This window comes from Carassius auratus, unplaced genomic scaffold, assembly GCF_003368295.1.
Source record: "Carassius auratus strain Wakin unplaced genomic scaffold, ASM336829v1 scaf_tig00002576, whole genome shotgun sequence".
NCBI classification, from domain to species: Eukaryota; Metazoa; Chordata; class Actinopteri; order Cypriniformes; family Cyprinidae; genus Carassius; species Carassius auratus.
This window is the reverse complement of record NW_020523459.1, coordinates 1,973,205-1,995,588: the sequence shown is the minus strand read 5'-3', so window position 1 is coordinate 1,995,588 and position 22,384 is coordinate 1,973,205. Positions and strand designations below refer to the sequence as shown.

Here is a 22,384-nt window from a genome sequence, read left to right as displayed (position 1 = left end):
AAAAAAAAAAAGACGTTAAATGTCGCTTTTTGGGCTTAATTTGGACCAAATCCGACGGACCAAATGAAGACCAATTTTCAACGTCGCTTTTTGGTCTAAAAGATGGCCATGACGGGCCGACTTGATTTAGACCAGAAAACGACGTCCAAATGACGTCTGGTGCTGGGTGGGCCTCATTTATAAAACTGATAAAATCATGAGAAAGGTTTGATTGTCATATGTGTGCAATACCTAATTAAGTTACTTTTTCCTATCACTTATATTGGGCAGTTTTTTTGCATTTCAAGACTGTTGACAGTGAAAATTATGCATTTTTTTCGCGGGTATTAGTAAATTACTTGATTGATGTTTTGATGGTGACCGCATATTTTAATCATATTTGGTATATTTGTCCCGATTTGATCTATGAGAAATTTATCTAACGTTATTATATTTTGTCTTCATTATTTTGTTTAAAGGAGTTAAAATGTCTTTTCACAATCCTGACTGACATATTCTATCGCATTATTTTGACAGTTACAAGTTTTGGGCGGTTTTGTTGAAGAGGGCGGGTTTTGTGAGCTAGCGGTTGGGCTGGAAATCGTCTATCCAATCTGGCAACGCCGATCTTGAGCAATCACATGCTTTAAAGTCGAAAAAAATTGTGGAGACCACCGACTTTTGCTCCACGACCATAGAAGGCGAACGATCTGCTTTTGTGCAGTAAACGGCTTGTGTTAAAAAGGTAAGATGATTTGAATGACTGTTTAGTGCATCGCATGCATTTCTGTTAACATTCTTTTGTCGGAATCAGTCGGAAGCGTTCTTGTTTCCACGGACCTTTCAGTGACCTGTAACGGGGCGTTTCTCTGTTGTGGCAGTGATGAGGATTAACCAAAATGCACTATAGACTAACGTTAGTTATTATTCGAATCGAAATCTGTGCAAGCTTAAAACTTTAACGTTGCACTCTCTGCATAACCATTGCACGTTGTCGATTAAAACGGACACTACTGGAAACAAAACTATATCGCCAATAAGCATAGACATTGACCGAGCATTTTTTACATGGTTCCCAGACAGACCAGAATGGCTCAGCAACCACTTCTGTCGCTGCCCGAGTTTCACAACGTTTCCACCGGTGCTTTGGTGGTGAAGGAGCCGCTGAATTTCTGGGGAGGAGCAAGAGTGAAACCGAAGGACACAAAGAACTCTGAACCAGTATACGAACCTGCAACTGGTATGATTTTTGTAAACCGTAGTGAATTTTAGTTTTAGGTTCCGTGCATAATTTTTTCTAGATTACAGGTCTGTTATATATTTACGTGCATCATGTCACTGTAAACTGTCCGTCAATCATCACAGTCCTCAACTACGGACACTCCGTTCACACATGCACAGCCTATATATATAAATATTATATTACAGTAAATCTGTTGTCCTTAGATCTCAATAGTCAATTATAAGAACAATACTTTTAGTATGTGAACTCTTAATCTGAAAATCTAATTGAATTTAATGTTGGAGCATAACAAAAAAAGTTGTGCTCACAAACAGCCCTTCCCTCCTGTATGTTCAATGCATGCACTTCTGTTCCCAGGTCGTGTGCTGTGTAATATGATTCCCTGCGGAGAGGAGGAGGTAGATGAGGCCATTAAAAGTGCTCATTCTGCATTTCTAAAATGGAGCAAATTATCAGGAATGGAGAGGGCCCGGATCATGCTGGAGGCTGCCAGAATTATTAGAGTAAGTGCATGTAATGCAACAGTGCAACAGTCCGGAATGGCAAATCCTATTTGTTTATTTAATAGGGGAATGGCTTTTTAATGATAATTGTCGTACTGTACACACCAAGCTTGTGGAATGATTGTCTATGCTGATCTTGTATTTAAATGTTCAACAGCAAAATTGCTGGTGAAAACGAACATATGATTCTGCAGGGAAATTATGTTTTGATGTTTATTATTAGTTGTATGATTCTACCAATTAACAAACTTCTCTTCTTACATGCAGGAGCGCAGAGATGAAATTGCGAGAGCAGAAGTGGCCAATAATGGCAAGTCCATCACTGAGGCTCAGGTGGATATTGATGTTGCTTGGCAGTGTATTGAATACTATGCTGGCATTGCCCCCACTTTGTCAGGTATGCTTGGATACTGACTAAGCAACTCAACAAGGTGGCTGGTCTCAAAAGGGAAGTATGTATGTATACATTGTATCTAAGAATGGTCTTTATATACTCAGGCCAGCACATACAGCTTCCAGGAGGTTCTTTTGCCTATACCAGAAGGGAGCCACTGGGAGTGTGTGTTGGCATTGGAGCTTGGAACTACCCATTCCAGATAGCTGCCTGGAAGTCAGCCCCAGCCATGGCCTGTGGTATGAGAAGATAGCTCTATGTATCTTTAATTTGTGGCCGGATTTAGGTGCTCTATACTTTTCTTGTCCCCCCCCACCCATGTCATATTCTCTCTCTCTTATGGAAACGTATTCTCCTCTTAGGCAATGCCATGGTGTTTAAACCATCTCCCATGACCCCAGTGACCGCGGTCATGTTGGCAGAGATCTACAAAGAGGCAGGTGTCCCAGATGGACTCTTTAATGTGGTACAAGGAGGAGCCGAGACTGGAGGACTGCTGTGTCACCATCCCATGGTGGCCAAAGTGTCCTTTACTGGCAGTGTTCCCACTGGAAAGAAGGTATAGCATGAAAACAAAATAAACCCTAAGAAAATTATTACCATTAATGCAAGGTGATATTAGCTGTAAATAGAAACATTTTAAACCCTTATCAGCTTTCAAAGCCTCAACACATGATATAATTCTAGTTAATAAAATTTTGTTTTTTTTTTAGCATTTAGTTTAGATAGTTAGATTCACATACTGGTTTTCTCCTACTTTATATTGGGGACATATGCACATGTTTAAAATGCATTTTTAATGTAATTTACCCTATAAAGGTTATGGAAATGGCAGCCAAAGGTGTGAAGCAGGTGACTCTGGAGCTTGGAGGAAAGTCACCACTGATTATCTTTAAGGACTGTGAACTGGAGAATGCGATCAAAGGAGCACTCATGGCCAACTTCCTCACCCAGGGAGAGGTGTGTTGAAACACATTTTTTTATAGACAGAAAGACAATTTTATAATTAGTTGTTTTGTGTCAATGAAGGCAAGTGCATTGCATATCACTGATTTTCCTAGATGCTTTTAGATGGCCCAGATGGGGCTCAAACCCAAAATCCTCAGCTTTCAGTAGGCCATCAGGCCCACATTTACAGCTTCATTAGTGTCCTCATGCACTAATGTAGGACTTTAATGTATGTAAATTTGAACACACTTCTAGAAGACAGAGATCCTTAATAAATAAACCAAACCTGCAAAGGATGACAGTATGGTCACTGCTGATTTTATTTTTTTTTTTTTCCAGGTGTGCTGCAATGGAACACGGGTGTTTGTGCAGAGGGAGATCATGCCACAGTTCTTGGAGGAAGTGGTGAAGAGGACCAAGGCCATCCCTGTTGGGGATCCCCTGTGTGAAGAGACACGCATGGGTGCCCTCATCAGTAAACCCCACATGGAAAAAGTGCTGGGCTTCATCAAGCAAGCAAAAGAACAGGTTCTGCACTACAGTGATTTTAAAGTCGACATAAAATTAATTTATTTAGCAAATGCATGTTATAGATTTTGTGAATTATTGGTCTGAATATGTTTTAAACTTTTTTTTTTTTTTTTTTTACCTCAGTGTATGTTTAATCTAAAAGTCAACTCAATCTAACGCTGAAAATTATAAATTTCTCTCTGGTTACATATGCCAGACATATCCAGTCATCTCCTCTGCATAAACCCCACCCCTTCACAATTTACTTCAAGCTTACATCTTTTTTTTTTTTCTTTTTACAACACCTATATCTCAAAGTCCAGTCTACAACTGATGCATTGAACCAAGTCCCTGTCCTACTTTTCTTTTTATTTTCTGAATGTCTGACTCAAATATACCTCACAGTATGAAAGACAAGGTCTTTCACTTCTTCTGTTTTATCACAACTATCACTACTGTATTCCTGTATGTTTGTTCAAATATTGTTCATGCAGGTAAAAAAAAAAACAACTTTTATTGTTATTGCTTTAGGGTGCAAAGGTTTTATGTGGGGGAGAACGATTTGTTCCCACTGATCCCAAACTGAAAGATGGTTACTTTGTGTCCCCATGTGTGCTGGGTGAGAAAGCCATATTATTACCTTCATATTCATTTGTATGTTATATGCTTTAACTTTATCTCAAAACCAGCTTGATTCTGAGCCACGTTTTCTTTATCTTTACTTACTTGGACTTTATTACAATACAAACACAGACAACTGCAGGGATGATATGACCTGTGTGAAGGAGGAGATCTTTGGCCCTGTAATGTCTGTTCTGCCTTTTGACACAGAGGACGAAGTTCTCCAAAGAGCCAACAACACAACCTTTGGATTGGCGTCTGGAGTCTTCACCAGGTGACTCCACCATCCAGCATTAATATAATATAACATAACATAACATAATATACTTCCTGGTGATGCCTGTTGTTTTTATACTAAGCTGATATTTTAGCATTTGTATTTAAAATTTGTTTAGTATGATTATTCAGTTGTTTTGTAGGAATCACTATCATTTAGTTTTCTTGTAACCAAATCAGTTATCGACAAAGTAAACTAGCTACCTTAATATTAGATTTAACATCCTCCTGTGCTCTGTTTTTGTAGGGATATAGCTCGTGCCCACAGAGTTGCTGCAAACCTTCAGGCAGGAACGTGCTACATCAACAACTACAATGTTGGCCCTGTGGAAGTTCCTTTTGGGGGCTACAAGATGTCAGGTACTCCAAACTTATCGTTTCATGGCTGATTATTGATGGTGTCATATACAGGAAAAACTAAACCTAAATCTGTTCAGCCAAGAGTTTGAGTACACATAAGTATATTTGGTAAAAGCTAGAGAGATCTAACATATTCATGTCCTCCATTTCTTTTAGGGTTTGGAAGGGAGAATGGACAAGTGACCATTGAGTACTACTCTCAGCTCAAGACCGTTGTGGTGGAAATGGGAGATGTGGAAAGCCTCTTTTAGGCTATTGTGAAGTTAACCACCAGCATTCCTGACAGCAATGTGATTTCCAAAGTTCTCAGATCTATAGCTATAAGAAGTTTGCCGTTTTAACATCTTTAAACATGTTATAACTAACAGTCCTTTACTTGAAATGCAGCCAAGAGATACACTGCTACTTAAATAGTCTCTGTTTCAGACTTCCAGATTGTGTTGGTATGATATTACCAGCATTTAAGAACACTAGAACAGGTTTAACAGTTTCAGTTCTGTGACAAACAGTTTGACAGACAGAATTCCCAATTTTCAAAATGCTAATTGTTGAAAATGCCATGTGCCTTCTTATGTTTTCTACTGCAGTTATATTTCACAATTTATTGTAGTCGTCTGGTGTTAGAATGTTTTTCATCACTATCTCTACCACTCAACGCTATGAATTTTTATTAGTCTGGTGGTTGACAAGTTTGTAGTATTTCAAATAATAAAAATACCTGGATTTCAAAAGCAAAAAAATTGTCCTTACACTTCATTTTTATGTAGCTTTTGTCTGTGGTGTGAGAAGTTCCACACATTTGTCCTTATAGACAATGATGGGAGCTATTGTGAATGAAAACATGAATACTTTAGATGTGTAATAATATCTGGAAGGGTTTTCTATAATTTATTAAATTCTGTTTATTCCTCAGTTAAATTAAGATAAGATGAAAACAATGTCACTTGAATCAAATTGCTGCAACATGTATGCTTAATACATGCGATTGAAATGAAGAACATCAGTGGGAATAATACTACTTTAAATTTTAATTCCTTTTTTTTTTTTTTACAAATTTGATTAGTCCCAGAAAATGTCTATCTCTACCAAGTTTATTTATGACACAGATGATGTTTTTCAAAGGGATATTATCTCCTCAAAGGTAAAAAAAATAAAATAAATATTATTAAATTTATAAAACACTTTTGGATTGGATTATATGGAGTAAATGATAACTTTCGCTGAGAGGGCTCATCATGGGTAATTTTGAAAATGAGATTGTAAACTGTATTGTAAATTGAATATTTACATTGAAGAATTATTTTTACATAAGACTAATTAACTAATTAATTTATATAGACCGAGTTTGTTCTAGATATGTTTTAAGTTTAATAGTTTTTTGTGGCTATGATTTTTTTATAAGAATAAGAATGTCAGCAAATAAATGAAATTGCTTTTAGTGATTTTATCAAGCCCTGTATGATTTATGAAGTTATAAATCAGTCGTACAGTCGGTATTTTTTTATGCATTGTGGTATTAGGTTTCAGACAACACTTAAATGTCTGTCGCCTCAAATAATCTGCTTTTACTGTCTATGTAAAAAATGCCCTGAAGGGGTGGATTTCTGACACAGGGCCATTTGTCATCCCTCTTCCAAATACTTCCGAGGGAAACAAATGAATAAGTCACACAGTTCCTCGCACCACCCGGAAGAACAGTGGCGCAGTTACACTTGGTGACTTGTCTGAAAGGGCGAAATATAATCTATGATTGGTGACTGCTGGGTAAGTATGTTTAAAAAAGAAAAGAAAAAAAACCAAGAAGGACAGGTTTAAGAGCTATTCGTTATACGTGCCACAATTGCTTTTTAGCAACCGCGTTAACGTTAGCTGTATTTCAGGTTATGTTCCTCCTTTATTAACTGTTTAAATATGACTATATTTTCGTCTCACCAGGGTAACTGTGGTTCACATGTTTGTTAATGTTTTGTTGTTGTTTCTACATTCTGTCCATCTCAGATGCCCTCCACACAACAGCACACGGATACAAGAAGCTAACCGTATACGTGGTAAATATATCAAATGTTAAATGAAATGAAATGTTATGTTTAAATATGTAAAGATGTATAATTTTATTGAATGTAGACTAATTAGCCTAGATTTCTACAACAGACATTTACACATTCGAGAAAACCAGATTCAAATTCCTGTTTCTTTTTTTCGGCATATTAAAGATTTTTAAAATGGGATAACATAATATTTGAATAATATTTAAAGGAATAAAACTGTTAAGTTGGGTGAATGTAAGATGAAGTTGATTATATTGCTGCACTTGCTTTTATCGTGGAGAGTTCCTGCCCAGACCAGAATCATAAAGATAATACAAACTATATGCTTACTGTCAATCATTTTTGTCTGAAATGGTCCTAACAGAATGCTTTACAGTGCTGTTCACACTCTGTGGCTGCACACAACACTAAATACTTAAATATTTCTGACACACAGAGGACACATTAACGCTTTCCTGTCAACTTTCAGACCCTGTGCAGAAAGAAACTGACCCTGGGTCTGAGTCAGGAGATGGTATAAAAGAGAAAAGTGTGAGGAGCAGTGAAGTGGAGGAGAAACAAACAGGTATGTTTACACATCATATTATTAATTTTTAGAGAGATTACAGTGGCTACATTTAGTTATTCTTTGTCATGTAACAAAACAAATACTTAGAGGAAGTAAGTTTATGAATTTTACAATAGGACTGTGTGTTTAATCAAATTTTATTGTAAATTATGATTTGGGATTCCAGCAATTTTGAAATCAAGATAATTGCAAAAATCTATTATTGTGCCACATTCTGCGTTGCAGTGATACAGCTGTATTAAAACAAAAATATATATATATTTATATATATATATATATATATATATATATATATTGCATTGTATATATCAAATTCACATTTAGTAGTTTTACAGTAAGTTGTGGAGATGGACTTCAACATAGTTCATCTTATTTTTTCATATTAAATTTATTTTCATATTATTTATTTAAATGTGTATCTCTAATTAAAATGTGTTTGTGGTAATGCTTTATAGTGCTGTTTACGTTCAGTTATTGCACACAACACTAAATACTTTTCCTTGTCTGACACACAAAGAAGACGACTGAGAACCAACCTCATTCTGTCACAGAACATAACAGAGATATGGACAGAGAAAAGGACAGTAAAACAGAGAGAAAAGGAGGTATTTTGTCTTAGAATAAAGCATTTGTACTTGCTTGCTTTCAAGTGTTGTAATATTTAATTAGTTTTGAGGATGGGACCAGGTCAGGAATCAGATTTAACAGCCACTGACAACAAAAGAGTTAAAAACTTTTCTTCTGCTTCTACTTCCAGGCCCGTCAGGTGATATTTTGCCAGATAATGCACGTAAGGAAGATGATGGTGGGTCTGGTTTTGCAGGAAATTATTAGCATGCTTTTTTGACTCAAACAGAATTAATACTTGTCAAAATTTAAGCTGAACAGGAAGATATGAGAATGTTAGGAGTTAGCGATCAACTATTATACATTTTTTTTGTAAGATAAAAATGATTTTGATTATGATTTTCCATGTAATCAAGCAGCCCTAATTACAGATTTGTTTGTTATGATGCTTTATATGTGCTGTTTATGTTCAGTTATTGCACACAACACTATATACTTTAACTTTTCTGATACACAGAGGACACAGGAACGCCTTCCTGTCAACCTCGAGACCCTGTGCAGAAAGAAACTGACCCTGGGGCTGAGTCAATACATGATAGAAAAGAGGAAAGTGTGAGGAGCGGTGAAGCTGAGAAGAAACAAACAGGTATGTTTACACATCATATTATTAATATTTAGAGAGTTTACAGTGGCTACATTTAGTTATTTTTCATCGTGTAACAAAACAAAGAAAAAAAATATGCAGAGGAGATAAGTTTATGATATTTACAAATAGGACTGTTTGTTTAATCTAATTTGATTTTAAGTTATGATTCGGGATTCCAGCAATTATAAAAAAAAAATAATAATAATTGGAAAATCACGTTGTGATCATGAAATATAAATATGCAGGGAGTTAGAAGTCAAGTGTTAACTTTTTATTAAATGTGATTTTTGTTTCACATTGTGAATTTGTAATATTCCACATTCCCTTATAGACAACATAACTGTGGCTGCTTTAATAACCAAAACATATTTGGTATGCTAATATTTGTTTCCATTTCCATCTTTCAAATCAACACAGAATCCCTTCTTAATATCCCAAAGACTGAAGATGAAGAAGAAGAAGAAGAAGAAGAGATGGCAAGCGATAAACATGAGGAAGAAGTGAAGAGGGATGAGAACGTCCAACCACAGATCACTGTGCCAGTGAATAATAGTGAGTTGTTTTCCTCTCCTCTCTGACCTTATAAACACATTACTTAACTACTTTTGCAAAGAAGCAGACAATATTTTACATTATTAATTTATTTTCTCACAGAAACATTTTGGACTGCAGCTGTTGTCATTCTGTTTTCTATATTGTTTATTTTCATTAATAAGTCAGAACAGTGAAAAATATTAAAATGTTATAGTAATCAGGTGAATAATATTTGAATCACCCATCTGTAAAAACTTTGCGAATATAGATAGGAATAAAAATGGAAAGTTGGGTAAATTTAAGTTGGAAGTTGATTATATTGCTGCGCTTGCTTTTATCGTGGAGAGATCCTGCCCAGACCAGAATCATAAAGATAATACAAACTGTCTGCTACCTGTCCATCATTTTTGTCTGAAGTGGTCCTGAAAGAATGCTTTACAGTGCTTTTTATGTTCAGTTATTGCACTCAACACTATATACTTAAACTTTTCTGATACACAGAGGACACAGGAAAGCCTTCCTTTCAACCTCCAGACCCTGTGCAGAAAGAAACTGACCCTGGGTCTGTGTCAAGATATGATAGAAAAGAGGAAAGTGTGAGGAGCGGTGAAGCTGAGAAGAAACAAACAGGTATGTTTACACACATTTAGAGAGTTTACAGTGGCTACATTTAGTTATTCTTAGTCATGTAAAAAAAAAAATATATATATAGAGGAGATAAATTTATGATATTTACAAATAGGACTGTTTGTTTAATCAAATTTGATTTTAAGTTATGATTCTGGATTCCAGCAATTATAAAAAATCACGTTGTGATCATGAAATATAAATATAAAAATATAAATATGCAGGGAGTTAGAAGTCAAGTGTTAACTCTTTATTAAATGTGATTTTTGTTTCACATTGTGAATTTGTAATATTCCACATTCCCTTATAGACAACATAACTGTGGCTGCTTTAATAACCAAAACATATTTGGTATGCTAATATTTGTTTCCATTTCCATCTTTCAAATCAACACAGAATCCCTTCTTAATATCCCAAAGACTGAAGATGAAGAAGAAGAAGAAGAAGAAGAGATAGCAAGCGATAAACATGAGGAAGAATTGAAGAGGGATGAGAACGTCCAACCACAGATCACTGTGCCAGTGAATAATAGTGAGTTGTTTTCCTCTCCTCTCTGACCTTATAAACACATTACTTAACTACTTTTGCAAAGAAGCAGACAGTATTTTACATTATTAATTTATTTTCTCACAGAAACTATTTGGACTACAGCTGTTGTCATTCTGTTTTCTATATTGTTTATTTTCATGAATAAGTCAGAACAGTGAAAAATATTAAAATGTTATAGTAATCAGGTGAATAATATTTGAATAACCAATCTGTAAAAACTTTCCGAATATAGATAGGAATAAAAATGGAAAGTTGGATGAATGTAAGATGAAGTTGATTATATTGCTGCGCTTGCTTTTATCGTGGAGAGATCCTGCCCAGACCAGAATCATAAAGATAATACAAACTGTCTGCTACCTGTCCATCATTTTTGTCTGAAGTGGTCCTGAAAGAATGCTTTACAGTGCTTTTTATGTTCAGTTATTGCACTCAACACTATATACTTAAACTTTTCTGATACACAGAGGACACAGGAAAGCCTTCCTTTCAACCTCCAGACCCTGTGCAGAAAGAAACTGACCCTGGGTCTGTGTCAAGACATGATAGAAAAGAGGAAAGTGTGAGGAGCGGTGAAGCTGAGAAGAAACAAACAGGTGTGTTTACACACATTTAGAGAGTTTACAGTGGCTACATTTAGTTATTCTTAGTCATGTAAAAAAAATATATATATGTAGAGGAGATAAATTTATGATATTTACAAATAGGACTGTTTGTTTAATCAAATTTGATTTTAAGTTATGATTCTGGATTCCAGCAATTATAAAAAATCACGTTGTGATCATGAAATATAAATATAAAAATCTAAATATGCAGGGAGTTAGAAGTTAAGTGTTAACTTTTTATTAAATGTGATTTTTGTTTCACATTGTGAATTTGTAATATTCCACATTCCCTTATAGACAACATAACTGTGGCTGCTTTAATAACCAAAACATATTTGGTATGCTAATATTTGTTTCCATTTCCATCTTTCAAATCAACACAGAATCCCTTCTTAATATCCCAAAGACTGAAGATGAAGAAAAAGAAGAAGAAGAAGAAGAGATGGCAAGCGATAAACATGAGGAAGAAGTGAAGAGGGATGAGAACGTCCAACCACAGATCACTGTGCCAGTGAATAATAGTGAGTTGTTTTCCTCTCCTCTCTGAATGTACTAACTTATAAACACATTACTTAACTACTTTTGCAAAGAAGCAGACAATATTTTACATTATTAATTTATTTTCTCACAGAAACATTTTGGACTGCGGCTGTTGTCATTCTGTTTTCTATACTGTTTGTTTTCATGAATAAGTCAGAACAGTGAAAAATATTAAAAGGTTATAGTAATCAGGTGAATAATATTTGAATCACCCATCTGTAAAAACTTTCAGAATATAGATAGGAATAAAAATGGAAAGTTGGATGAATGTAAGATGAAGTTGATTATATTGCTGCGCTTGCTTTTATCGTGGAGAGATCCTGCCCAGACCAGAATCATAAAGATAATACAAACTGTCTGCTACCTGTCCATCATTTTTGTCTGAAGTGGTCCTGAAAGAATGCTTTACAGTGCTTTTTATGTTCAGTTATTGCGCTCAACACTATATACTTAAACTTTTCTGATACACAGAGGACACAGGAAAGCCTTCCTTTCAACCTCCAGACCCTGTGCAGAATGAAACTGACCCTGGGTCTGTGTCAAGACATGATAGAAAAGAGGAAAGTGTGAGGAGCGGTGAAGCTGAGAAGAAACAAACAGGTATGTTTACACACATTTAGAGAGTTTACAGTGGCTACATTTAGTTATTCTTAGTCATGTAAAAAAAAAATATATATGTAGAGGAGATAAATTTATGATATTTACAAATAGGACTGTTTGTTTAATCAAATTTGATTTTAAGTTATGATTCTGTATTCGAAGAAAAGATAATTGGAAAAAGCTATTAATTGTAGCGCATTCTGCTTTGACAGCTGTATTTCAATAAATTAATAAATAATATCTTTAATATATTGCATTGTATATGTCAAATTCATATTTGGTCATTTTACAGTAGGTCGTGGAGGTGGACTACAATATAGTTGATCTTATTAATTTTCATATTATTTACCTAAATGTGTGTGTATGTCTAATTAAAATGTGTTTGTTATAATGCTTTACAGTGCTGTTTATGTTCAGTTATTGCACACAACACTATACACTTTTCCTTGTCTGACACACAGAGAAGACGACTGAGAAACAACATCACTCTGGCACAGAACCAAAAATAGACAGGGAGGGAGAAATTTGCCGTAAACCTGAGAAAAGTGAAGGTATTTTGTCTTAGAATAAAGTCTATTATTACATGTGCTTGCTTCCTATAAGTGTGGTTATGCATAAACAGTTCTGAGCATGGGACCAGATCAAGAATCAGAGAGGAATCCGATTTAACAGACACTGACAACAAAGTTAAAAACTTTTCTTCTGCTTCTACTTCCAGATCTGTCAGGTGATTCTTTGTCAGTTAATGAACCTAAAGAGGATGGTAGGTCTGACCATACTTTTTTGACTCAAACTAAATGTATTATTTTTAAAATGGTTGCAATTTGAGAATATTGGGAATTAGAGATCAACTATATATATTTTTTTATATGATAAAAATAATTGTGCTGAAGATTTTTGCTGTAACCATGCAGCCCTAATCACATATTTAATGTTTGTTGTAATGCTTTATAGTGCTATTTACATTCAGTTATTGCACACAATACTATATACTTTTCCTTGTCTGACACACAGACAACAAAAGAGTTAAAAACTTTTCTTCTGCTTCTACTTCCAGGCCCGTCAGGTGATATTTTGCCAGATGATGCACGTAAGGAAGATGATGGAGGATGATCAGATTTAACAGGACGTTGTGATCATGAAATATAAATATAAAAATATAAATGTGCAGGGAGTTAGAAGTCAAGTGTTAACTTTTTATTAAATGTGATTTTTGTTTCACATTGTGAATTTGTAATATTCAACATTCCCTTATAGACAACATAACTGTGGCTGCTTTAATAACCAAAACATATTTGGTATGCTAATATTTGTTTCCATTTCCATCTTTCAAATCAACACAGAATCCCTTCTTAATATCCCAAAGACTGAAGATGAAGAAGAAGAAGAAGAAGAAGAGATGGCAAGCGATAAACATGAGGAAGAATTGAAGAGGGATGAGAACGTCCAACCACAGATCACTGTGCCAGTGAATAATAGTGAGTTGTTTTCCTCTCCTCTCTGACCTTATAAACACATTACTTAACTACTTTTGCAAAGAAGCAGACAGTATTTTACATTATTAATTTATTTTCTCACAGAAACTATTTGGACTACAGCTGTTGTCATTCTGTTTTCTATACTGTTTGTTTTCATGAATAAGTCAGAACAGTGAAAAATATTAAAATGTTATAGTAATCAGGTGAATAATATTTGAATAACCAATCTGTAAAAACTTTCCGAATATAGATAGGAATAAAAATGGAAAGTTGGATGAATGTAAGATGAAGTTGATTATATTGCTGCGCTTGCTTTTATCGTGGAGAGATCCTGCCCAGACCAGAATCATAAAGATAATACAAACTGTCTGCTACCTGTCCATCATTTTTGTCTGAAGTGGTCCTGAAAGAATGCTTTACAGTGCTTTTTTTGTTCAGTTATTGCACTCAACACTATATACTTAAACTTTTCTGATACACAGAGGACACAGGAAAGCCTTCCTTTCAACCTCCAGACCCTGTGCAGAAAGAAACTGACCCTGGGTCTGTGTCAAGATATGATAGAAAAGAGGAAAGTGTGAGGAGCGGTGAAGCTGAGAAGAAACAAACAGGTATGTTTACACACATTTAGAGAGTTTACAGTGGCTACATTTAGTTATTCTTAGTCATGTAACAAACAAAAAAATATATGTAGAGGAGATAAATTTATGATATTTACAAATAGGACTGTTTGTTTAATCAAATTTGATTTTAAGTTATGATTCTGGATTCCAGCAATTATAAAAAATCACGTTGTGATCATGAAATATAAATATAAATATAAAAATTTAAATATGCAGGGAGTTAGAAGTTAAGTGTTAACTTTTTATTAAATGTGATTTTTGTTTCACATTGTGAATTTGTAATATTCCACATTCCCTTATAGACAACATAACTGTGGCTGCTTTAATAACCAAAACATATTTGGTATGCTAATATTTGTTTCCATTTCCATCTTTCAAATCAACACAGAATCCCTTCTTAATATCCCAAAGACTGAAGATGAAGAAGAAGAAGAAGAAGAAGAGATGGCAAGCGATAAACATGAGGAAGAAGTGAAGAGGGATGATAACGTCCAACCACAGATCACTGTGCCAGTGAATAATAGTGAGTTGTTTTCCTCTCCTCTCTGAATGTACTAACTTATAAATACATTACTTAACTACTTTTGCAAAGAAGCAGACAATATTTTACATTAATAATTTATTTTCTAACAGAAACATTTTGGACTGCGGCTGTTGTCATTCTGTTTTCTATATTGTTTATTTTCATGAATAAGTCAGAACAGTGAAAAATATTAAAATGTTATAGTAATCAGGTGAATAATATTTGAATCACCCATCTGTAAAAACTTTCAGAATATAGATAGGAATAAAAATGGAAAGTTGGATGAATGTAAGATGAAGTTGATTATATTGCTGCGCTTGCTTTTATCGTGGAGAGATCCTGCCCAGACCAGAATCATAAAGATAATACAAACTGTCTGCTACCTGTCCATCATTTTTGTCTGAAGTGGTCCTGAAAGAATGCTTTACAGTGCTTTTTATGTTCAGTTATTGTACTCAACACTATATACTTAAACTTTTCTGATACACAGAGGACACAGGAAAGCCTTCCTTTCAACCTCCAGACCCTGTGCAGAAAGAAACTGACCCTGGGTCTGTGTCAAGATATGATAGAAAAGAGGAAAGTGTGAGGAGCGGTGAAGCTGAGAAGAAACAAACAGGTATGTTTACACACATTTAGAGAGTTTACAGTGGCTACATTTAGTTATTCTTAGTCATGTAACAAAAAAATATATATATGTAGAGGAGATAAATTTATGATATTTACAAATAGGACTGTTTGTTTAATCAAATTTGATTTTAAGTTATGATTCTGTATTCGAAGAAAAGATAATTGGAAAAAGCTATTAATTGTAGCGCATTCTGCTTTGACAGCTGTATTTCAATAAATTAATAAATAATATCTTTAATATATTGCATTGTATATGTCAAATTCATATTTGGTCATTTTACAGTAGGTCGTGGAGGTGGACTGCAATATAGTTGATCTTATTAATTTTCATATTATTTACCTAAATGTGTGTGTCTAATTAAAATGTGTTTGTTATAATGCTTTACAGTGCTGTTTATGTTCAGTTATTGCACACAACACTATACACTTTTCCTTGTCTGACACACAGAGAAGACGACTGAGAAACAACATCACTCTGGCACAGAACCAAAAATAGACAGGGAGGGAGAAATTTGCCGTAAACCTGAGAAAAGTGAAGGTATTTTGTCTTAGAATAAAGTCTATTATTACATGTGCTTGCTTCCTATAAGTGTGGTTATGCATAAACAGTTCTGAGCATGGGACCAGATCAAGAATCAGAGAGGAATCCGATTTAACAGACACTGACAACAAAGTTAAAAACTTTTCTTCTGCTTCTACTTCCAGATCTGTCAGGTGATTCTTTGTCAGTTAATGAACCTAAAGAGGATGGTAGGTCTGACCATACTTTTTTGACTCAAACTAAATGTATTATTTTTAAAATGGTTGCAATTTGAGAATATTGGGAATTAGAGATCAACTATATATATATTTTTTATATGATAAAAATAATTGTGCTGAAGATTTTTGCTGTAACCATGCAGCCCTAATCACATATTTAATGTTTGTTGTAATGCTTTATAGTGCTATTTACATTCAGTTATTGCACACAATACTATATACTTTTCCTTGTCTGACACACAGACAACAAAAGAGTTAAAAACTTTTCTTCTGCTTCTACTTCCAGGCCCGTCAGGTGATATTTTGCCAGATAATGCACGTAAGGAAGATGATGGAGGATGATCAGATTTAACAGGACGTTGTGATCATGAAATATAAATATAAAAATATAAATATGCAGGGAGTTAGAAGTCAAGTGTTAACTTTTTATTACATGTGATTTTTGTTTCACATTGTGAATTTGTAATATTCCACATTCCCTTATAGACAACATAACTGTGGCTGCTTTAATAACCAAAACATATTTGGTATGCTAATGTTTGTTTCCATTTCCATCTTTCAAATCAACACAGAATCCCTTCTTAATATCCCAAGGACTGAAGATGAAGAAAAAGAAGAAGAAGAAGAGATGGCAAGCGATAAACATGAGGAAGAAGTGAAGAGGGATGATAACGTCCAACCACAGATCACTGTGCCAGTGAATAATAGTGAGTTGTTTTCCTCTCCTCTCTGAATGTACTAACTTATAAATACATTACTTAACTACTTTTGCAAAGAAGCAGACAATATTTTACATTATTAATTTATTTTCTCACAGAAACATTTTGGACTGCGGCTGTTGTCATTCTGTTTTCTATATTGTTTGTTTTCATGAATAAGTCAGAACAGTGAAAAATATTAAAATGTTATAGTAATCAGGTGAATAATATTTGAATAACCAATCTGTAAAAACTTTCAGAATATAGATAGGAATAAAAATGGAAAGTTGGGTGAATGTAAGATGAAGTTGATTATATTGCTGCGCTTGCTTTTATCGTGGAGAGATCCTGCCCAGACCAGAATCATAAAGATAATACAAACTGTCTGCTACCTGTCCATCATTTTTGTCTGAAGTGGTCCTGAAAGAATGCTTTACAGTGCTTTTTATGTTCAGTTATTGCGCTCAACACTATATACTTAAACTTTTCTGATACACAGAGGACACAGGAAAGCCTTCCTTTCAACCTCCAGACCCTGTGCAGAAAGAAACTGACCCTGGGTCTGTGTCAAGACATGATAGAAAAGAGGAAAGTGTGAGGAGCGGTGAAGCTGAGAAGAAACAAACAGGTGTGTTTACACACATTTAGAGAGTTTACAGTGGCTACATTTAGTTATTCTTAGTCATGTAAAAAAATATATATATATATGTAGAGGAGATACATTTATGATATTTACAAATAGGACTGTTTGTTAAATCAAATTTGATTTTAAGTTATGATTCTGTATTCGAAGAAAAGATAATTGGAAAAAGCTATTAATTGTAGCGCATTCTGCTTTGACAGCTGTATTTCAATAAATTAATAAATAATATCTTTAATATATTGCATTGTATATGTCAAATCCATATTTGGTCATTTTACAGTAGGTCGTGGAGGTGGACTGCAATATAGTTGATCTTATTAATTTTCATATTATTTACCTAAATGTGTGTGTATGTCTAATTAAAATGTGTTTGTTATAATGCTTTACAGTGCTGTTTATGTTCAGTTATTGCACACAACACTATACACTTTTCCTTGTCTGACACACAGAGAAGACGACTGAGAAACAACATCACTCTGGCACAGAACCAAAAATAGACAGGGAGGGAGAAATTTGCCGTAAACCTGAGAAAAGTGAAGGTATTTTGTCTTAGAATAAAGTCTATTATTACATGTGCTTGCTTCCTATAAGTGTGGTTATGCATAAACAGTTCTGAGCATGGGACCAGATCAAGAATCAGAGAGGAATCCGATTTAACAGACACTGACAACAAAGTTAAAAACTTTTCTTCTGCTTCTACTTCCAGATCTGTCAGGTGATTCTTTGTCAGTTAATGAACCTAAAGAGGATGGTAGGTCTGACCATACTTTTTTGACTCAAACTAAATGTATTATTTTTAAAATGGTTGCAATTTGAGAATATTGGGAATTAGAGATCAACTATATATATATTTTTTATATGATAAAAATAATTGTGCTGAAGATTTTTGCTGTAACCATGCAGCCCTAATCACATATTTAATGTTTGTTGTAATGCTTTATAGTGCTATTTACATTCAGTTATTGCACACAATACTATATACTTTTCCTTGTCTGACACACAGACAACAAAAGAGTTAAAAACTTTTCTTCTGCTTCTACTTCCAGGCCCGTCAGGTGATATTTTGCCAGATGATGCACGTAAGGAAGATGATGGAGGATGATCAGATTTAACAGGACGTTGTGATCATGAAATATAAATATAAAAATATAAATATGCAGGGAGTTAGAAGTCAAGTGTTAACTTTTTATTACATGTGATTTTTGTTTCACATTGTGAATTTGTAATATTCAACATTCCCTTATAGACAACATAACTGTGGCTGCTTTAATAACCAAAACATATTTGGTATGCTAATGTTTGTTTCCATTTCCATCTTTCAAATCAACACAGAATCCCTTCTTAATATCCCAAAGACTGAAGATGAAGAAAAAGAAGAAGAAGAAGAGATGGCAAGCGATAAACATGAGGAAGAAGTGAAGAGGGATGAGAACGTCCAACCACAGATCACTGTGCCAGTGAATAATAGTGAGTTGTTTTCCTCTCCTCTCTGAATGTACTAACTTATAAATACATTACTTAACTACTTTTGCAAAGAAGCAGACAATATTTTACATTATTAATTTATTTTCTCACAGAAACATTTTGGACTGCAGCTGTTGTCATTCTGTTTTCTATATTGTTTATTTTCATTAATAAGTCAGAACAGTGAAAAATATTAAAATGTTATAGTAATCAGGTGAATAATATTTGAATCACCCATCTGTAAAAACTTTCCGAATATAGATAGGAATGAAAATGGAAAGTTGGGTAAATTTAAGTTGGAAGTTGATTATATTGCTGCACTTGCTTTTATCGTGGAGAGATCCTGCCCAGACCAGAATCATAAAGATAATACAAACTGTCTGCTACCTGTCCATCATTTTTGTCTGAAGTGGTCCTGAAAGAATGCTTTACAGTGCTTTTTATGTTCAGTTATTGCGCTCAACACTATATACTTAAACTTTTCTGATACACAGAGGACACAGGAAAGCCTTCCTTTCAACCTCCAGACCCTGTGCAGAAAGAAACTGACCCTGGGTCTGTGTCAAGACATGATAGAAAAGAGGAAAGTGTGAGGAGCGGTGAAGCTGAGAAGAAACAAACAGGTGTGTTTACACACATTTAGAGAGTTTACAGTGGCTACATTTAGTTATTCTTAGTCATGTAACAAAAAAATATATATATGTAGAGGAGATACATTTATGATATTTACAAATAGGACTGTTTGTTTAATCAAATTTGATTTTAAGTTATGATTCTGTATTCGAAGAAAAAATAATTGGAAAAAGCTATCAATTGTAGCGCATTCTGCTTTGACAGCTGTATTTCAATAAATTAATAAATAATATCTTTAATATATTGCATTGTATATGTCAAATTCATATTTGGTCATTTTACAGTAGGTCGTGGAGGTGGACTGCAATATAGTTGATCTTATTAATTTTCATATTATTTACCTAAATGTGTGTGTCTAATTAAAATGTGTTTGTTATAATGCTTTACAGTGCTGTTTATGTTCAGTTATTGCACACAACACTATACACTTTTCCTTGTCTGACACACAGAGAAGACGACTGAGAAACAACATCACTCTGGCACAGAACCAAAAATAGACAGGGAGGGAGAAATTTGCCGTAAACCTGAGAAAAGTGAAGGTATTTTGTCTTAGAATAAAGTCTATTATTACATGTGCTTGCTTCCTATAAGTGTGGTTATGCATAAACAGTTCTGAGCATGGGACCAGATCAAGAATCAGAGAGGAATCCGATTTAACAGACACTGACAACAAAGTTAAAAACTTTTCTTCTGCTTCTACTTCCAGATCTGTCAGGTGATTCTTTGTCAGTTAATGAACCTAAAGAGGATGGTAGGTCTGACCATACTTTTTTGACTCAAACTAAATGTATTATTTTTAAAATGGTTGCAATTTGAGAATATTGGGAATTAGAGATCAACTATATATATATTTTTTATATGATAAAAATAATTGTGCTGAAGATTTTTGCTGTAACCATGCAGCCCTAATCACATATTTAATGTTTGTTGTAATGCTTTATAGTGCTATTTACATTCAGTTATTGCACACAATACTATATACTTTTCCTTGTCTGACACACAGACAACAAAAGAGTTAAAAACTTTTCTTCTGCTTCTACTTCCAGGCCCGTCAGGTGATATTTTGCCAGATAATGCACGTAAGGAAGATGATGGAGGATGATCAGATTTAACAGGACGTTGTGATCATGAAATATAAATATAAAAATATAAATATGCAGGGAGTTAGAAGTCAAGTGTTAACTTTTTATTACATGTGATTTTTGTTTCACATTGTGAATTTGTAATATTCAACATTCCCTTATAGACAACATAACTGTGGTTGCTTTAATAACCAAAACATATTTGGTATGCTAATGTTTGTTTCCATTTCCATCTTTCAAATCAACACAGAATCCCTTCTTAATATCCCAAGGACTGAAGATGAAGAAAAAGAAGAAGGAGGAGAGATGGCAAGCAATAAACATGAGGAAGAAGTGAAGAGGGATGAGAACGTCCAACCACAGATCACTGTGCCAGTGAATAATAGTGAGTTGTTTTCCTCTCCTCTCTGACCTTATAAACACATTACTTAACTACTTTTGCAAAGAAGCAGACAGTATTTTACATTATTAATTTATTTTCTCACAGAAACTATTTGGACTACAGCTGTTGTCATTCTGATAGCTGTGGTTTGTGCATTATGTCAGCGTAGTCCTGACTCAACTTCATCTAAAACAAAGGAGGTTAATGTGGTGGACCTGTTCAATCAGGAAATGAAAAAACTTGAGACCACCTTTCCAAATCAGCATCCAGAGCTCTGGAGGAGGAGCCTTATTCATCTCAGGCGCCACCTAAAGATGAAGAACCCTACTGAACCCGTCAGCCTGATTCTGACATCCGACCGCAGAGCTGAAAAGACACTTGGTTGCCTGGCCCTAGGCTTGGCCAGAGCCTTTTCTACTGCCCATAATTCTTCAGTTCTGAAGATTAATGGCAAAAACAAAGCATCACAAGACAGCGATCAGGTCAAGCTGGACATTGATAGTGAATTGAGAAAAGCCTTTGAGGGTAAAAAGTCTGCTGCAGTTATCCACCATTTTGAGGAGCTTCCTCCTGGATCTACTCTTATCTTCTACCGTTACTGCGACCATGAGAACGCAGCTTATAAAGATGTCTTCCTGGCCTTTACTGTAATGCTGGATGCAGAAGTGGAATTGCCATCCAGTGTCAGTCTAGGAAGAGTTGAGGAGATGGTTCAAGAGCACATAAAAAACAAGTTTGTCTCCTCTGACAAGTCCGCTATGTTTAATCAAATGGATGTTGACAAACTAGGTGGACTGTGGAGCCGAATTTCACATCTCATTTTGCCAGTGGCTGCAGAAAAGAAATTTGAAGAGCAGGGCTGTGGGGATTGGGACAATTCCACAAATTCCTTTTAACTTTAAATATTGGTCTCATACTTTGGATACAAAAAATATATATAAAATACATTTAGGTATGTGCTGCTGCATAGGCCTGTTTTCTTGCTTTAACACTAAATTACAACTTTTCAGATTATGAAATTTCTAAAAGGATCAAATTAAGGAAGTTTCTACATTTTTAGCTCCTCTTTATTTGTTATATGTAGATCTGTTTGCGTCTAAATTATGTCTTATATTAAAGTTATTTTTAATCTGTAAATTTGGTTGGCCACGGATGGACGTTATAATTGTTGTGTGATTTGATTTTTCTTTTGTTAGAGAAAATAAACGTGCCTTATAAATCTATCAGCTCTGCATTGATTCCTATTTCCTGTTTCTGGTTGTTAAAGGGTAGGAATAAACAATAATTAATTCTGGTGCGGACACTAACCATAGACTTTTTAAAAACATAAGTTACTAATGCATTTACAGAAGCG

General features: G+C 34.5%; 2 protein-coding genes across 21 annotated transcripts; both read left to right on the top strand.

Moving 5' to 3' along the window:
- The first annotated feature begins 563 nt into the window (after nucleotides 1-563).
- On the top strand, nucleotides 564-5,574 carry LOC113069931 (aldehyde dehydrogenase family 9 member A1-A). Its single transcript, XM_026243083.1, has 12 exons — nucleotides 564-724; nucleotides 1,059-1,219; nucleotides 1,580-1,725; nucleotides 1,993-2,122; nucleotides 2,224-2,358; nucleotides 2,482-2,678; nucleotides 2,939-3,079; nucleotides 3,407-3,595; nucleotides 4,109-4,196; nucleotides 4,331-4,472; nucleotides 4,722-4,834; nucleotides 4,991-5,574. The coding sequence occupies exons 2-12, from the start codon at nucleotides 1,069-1,071 to the stop codon at nucleotides 5,083-5,085; spliced, it is 1,527 nt and encodes a 508-aa protein (XP_026098868.1). The 5' UTR covers nucleotides 564-724; nucleotides 1,059-1,068; the 3' UTR covers nucleotides 5,086-5,574.
- Nucleotides 5,575-6,439: 865 nt separating this feature from the next.
- Nucleotides 6,440-22,253, top strand: LOC113069927 (torsin-1A-interacting protein 2). Of its 20 annotated transcripts, none has more exons than XM_026243063.1 (34): nucleotides 6,440-6,598; nucleotides 6,833-6,882; nucleotides 7,352-7,447; nucleotides 7,971-8,055; nucleotides 8,208-8,255; nucleotides 8,535-8,663; nucleotides 9,081-9,215; nucleotides 9,699-9,827; nucleotides 10,221-10,355; nucleotides 10,838-10,966; nucleotides 11,359-11,496; nucleotides 11,987-12,115; nucleotides 12,577-12,666; nucleotides 12,834-12,878; nucleotides 13,173-13,205; nucleotides 13,459-13,593; nucleotides 14,076-14,204; nucleotides 14,605-14,739; nucleotides 15,230-15,358; nucleotides 15,818-15,907; nucleotides 16,075-16,119; nucleotides 16,415-16,447; nucleotides 16,701-16,835; nucleotides 17,326-17,454; nucleotides 17,919-18,008; nucleotides 18,176-18,220; nucleotides 18,516-18,548; nucleotides 18,802-18,936; nucleotides 19,428-19,556; nucleotides 20,016-20,105; nucleotides 20,273-20,317; nucleotides 20,613-20,645; nucleotides 20,899-21,033; nucleotides 21,136-22,253. In XM_026243063.1, the coding sequence occupies exons 4-34, from the start codon at nucleotides 8,016-8,018 to the stop codon at nucleotides 21,924-21,926; spliced, it is 3,666 nt and encodes a 1,221-aa protein (XP_026098848.1). In that variant the 5' UTR covers nucleotides 6,440-6,598; nucleotides 6,833-6,882; nucleotides 7,352-7,447; nucleotides 7,971-8,015; the 3' UTR covers nucleotides 21,927-22,253. The 20 variants fall into 20 exon arrangements, with proteins under 20 accessions (XP_026098848.1, XP_026098850.1, XP_026098845.1 ...); XM_026243065.1 differs by having other exon boundaries at nucleotides 7,968-8,055; nucleotides 8,208-8,240; XM_026243060.1 differs by having other exon boundaries at nucleotides 7,968-8,055.
- Nucleotides 22,254-22,384: the final 131 nt, after the last annotated feature.

Bases quoted from the DNA above. Each gene is read 5' to 3' on its own strand.
- LOC113069931 (XM_026243083.1), top strand. From the start codon at position 1,069: ATGGCTCAGCAACCACTTCTGTCGCTGCCCGAGTTTCACAACGTTTCC. The intron at 1,220-1,579 runs GTATGATTTTTG...TTCTGTTCCCAG, and splicing joins AGTATACGAACCTGCAACTG to GTCGTGTGCTGTGTAATATG. The intron at 2,359-2,481 runs GTATGAGAAGAT...TTCTCCTCTTAG, and splicing joins AGCCCCAGCCATGGCCTGTG to GCAATGCCATGGTGTTTAAA.
- LOC113069927 (XM_026243063.1), top strand. From the start codon at position 8,016: ATGGACAGAGAAAAGGACAGTAAAACAGAGAGAAAAGGAG. The intron at 17,455-17,918 runs GTGTGTTTACAC...TCTGACACACAG, and splicing joins AGCTGAGAAGAAACAAACAG to AGAAGACGACTGAGAAACAA. The intron at 21,034-21,135 runs GTGAGTTGTTTT...ATTTTCTCACAG, and splicing joins CACTGTGCCAGTGAATAATA to AAACTATTTGGACTACAGCT.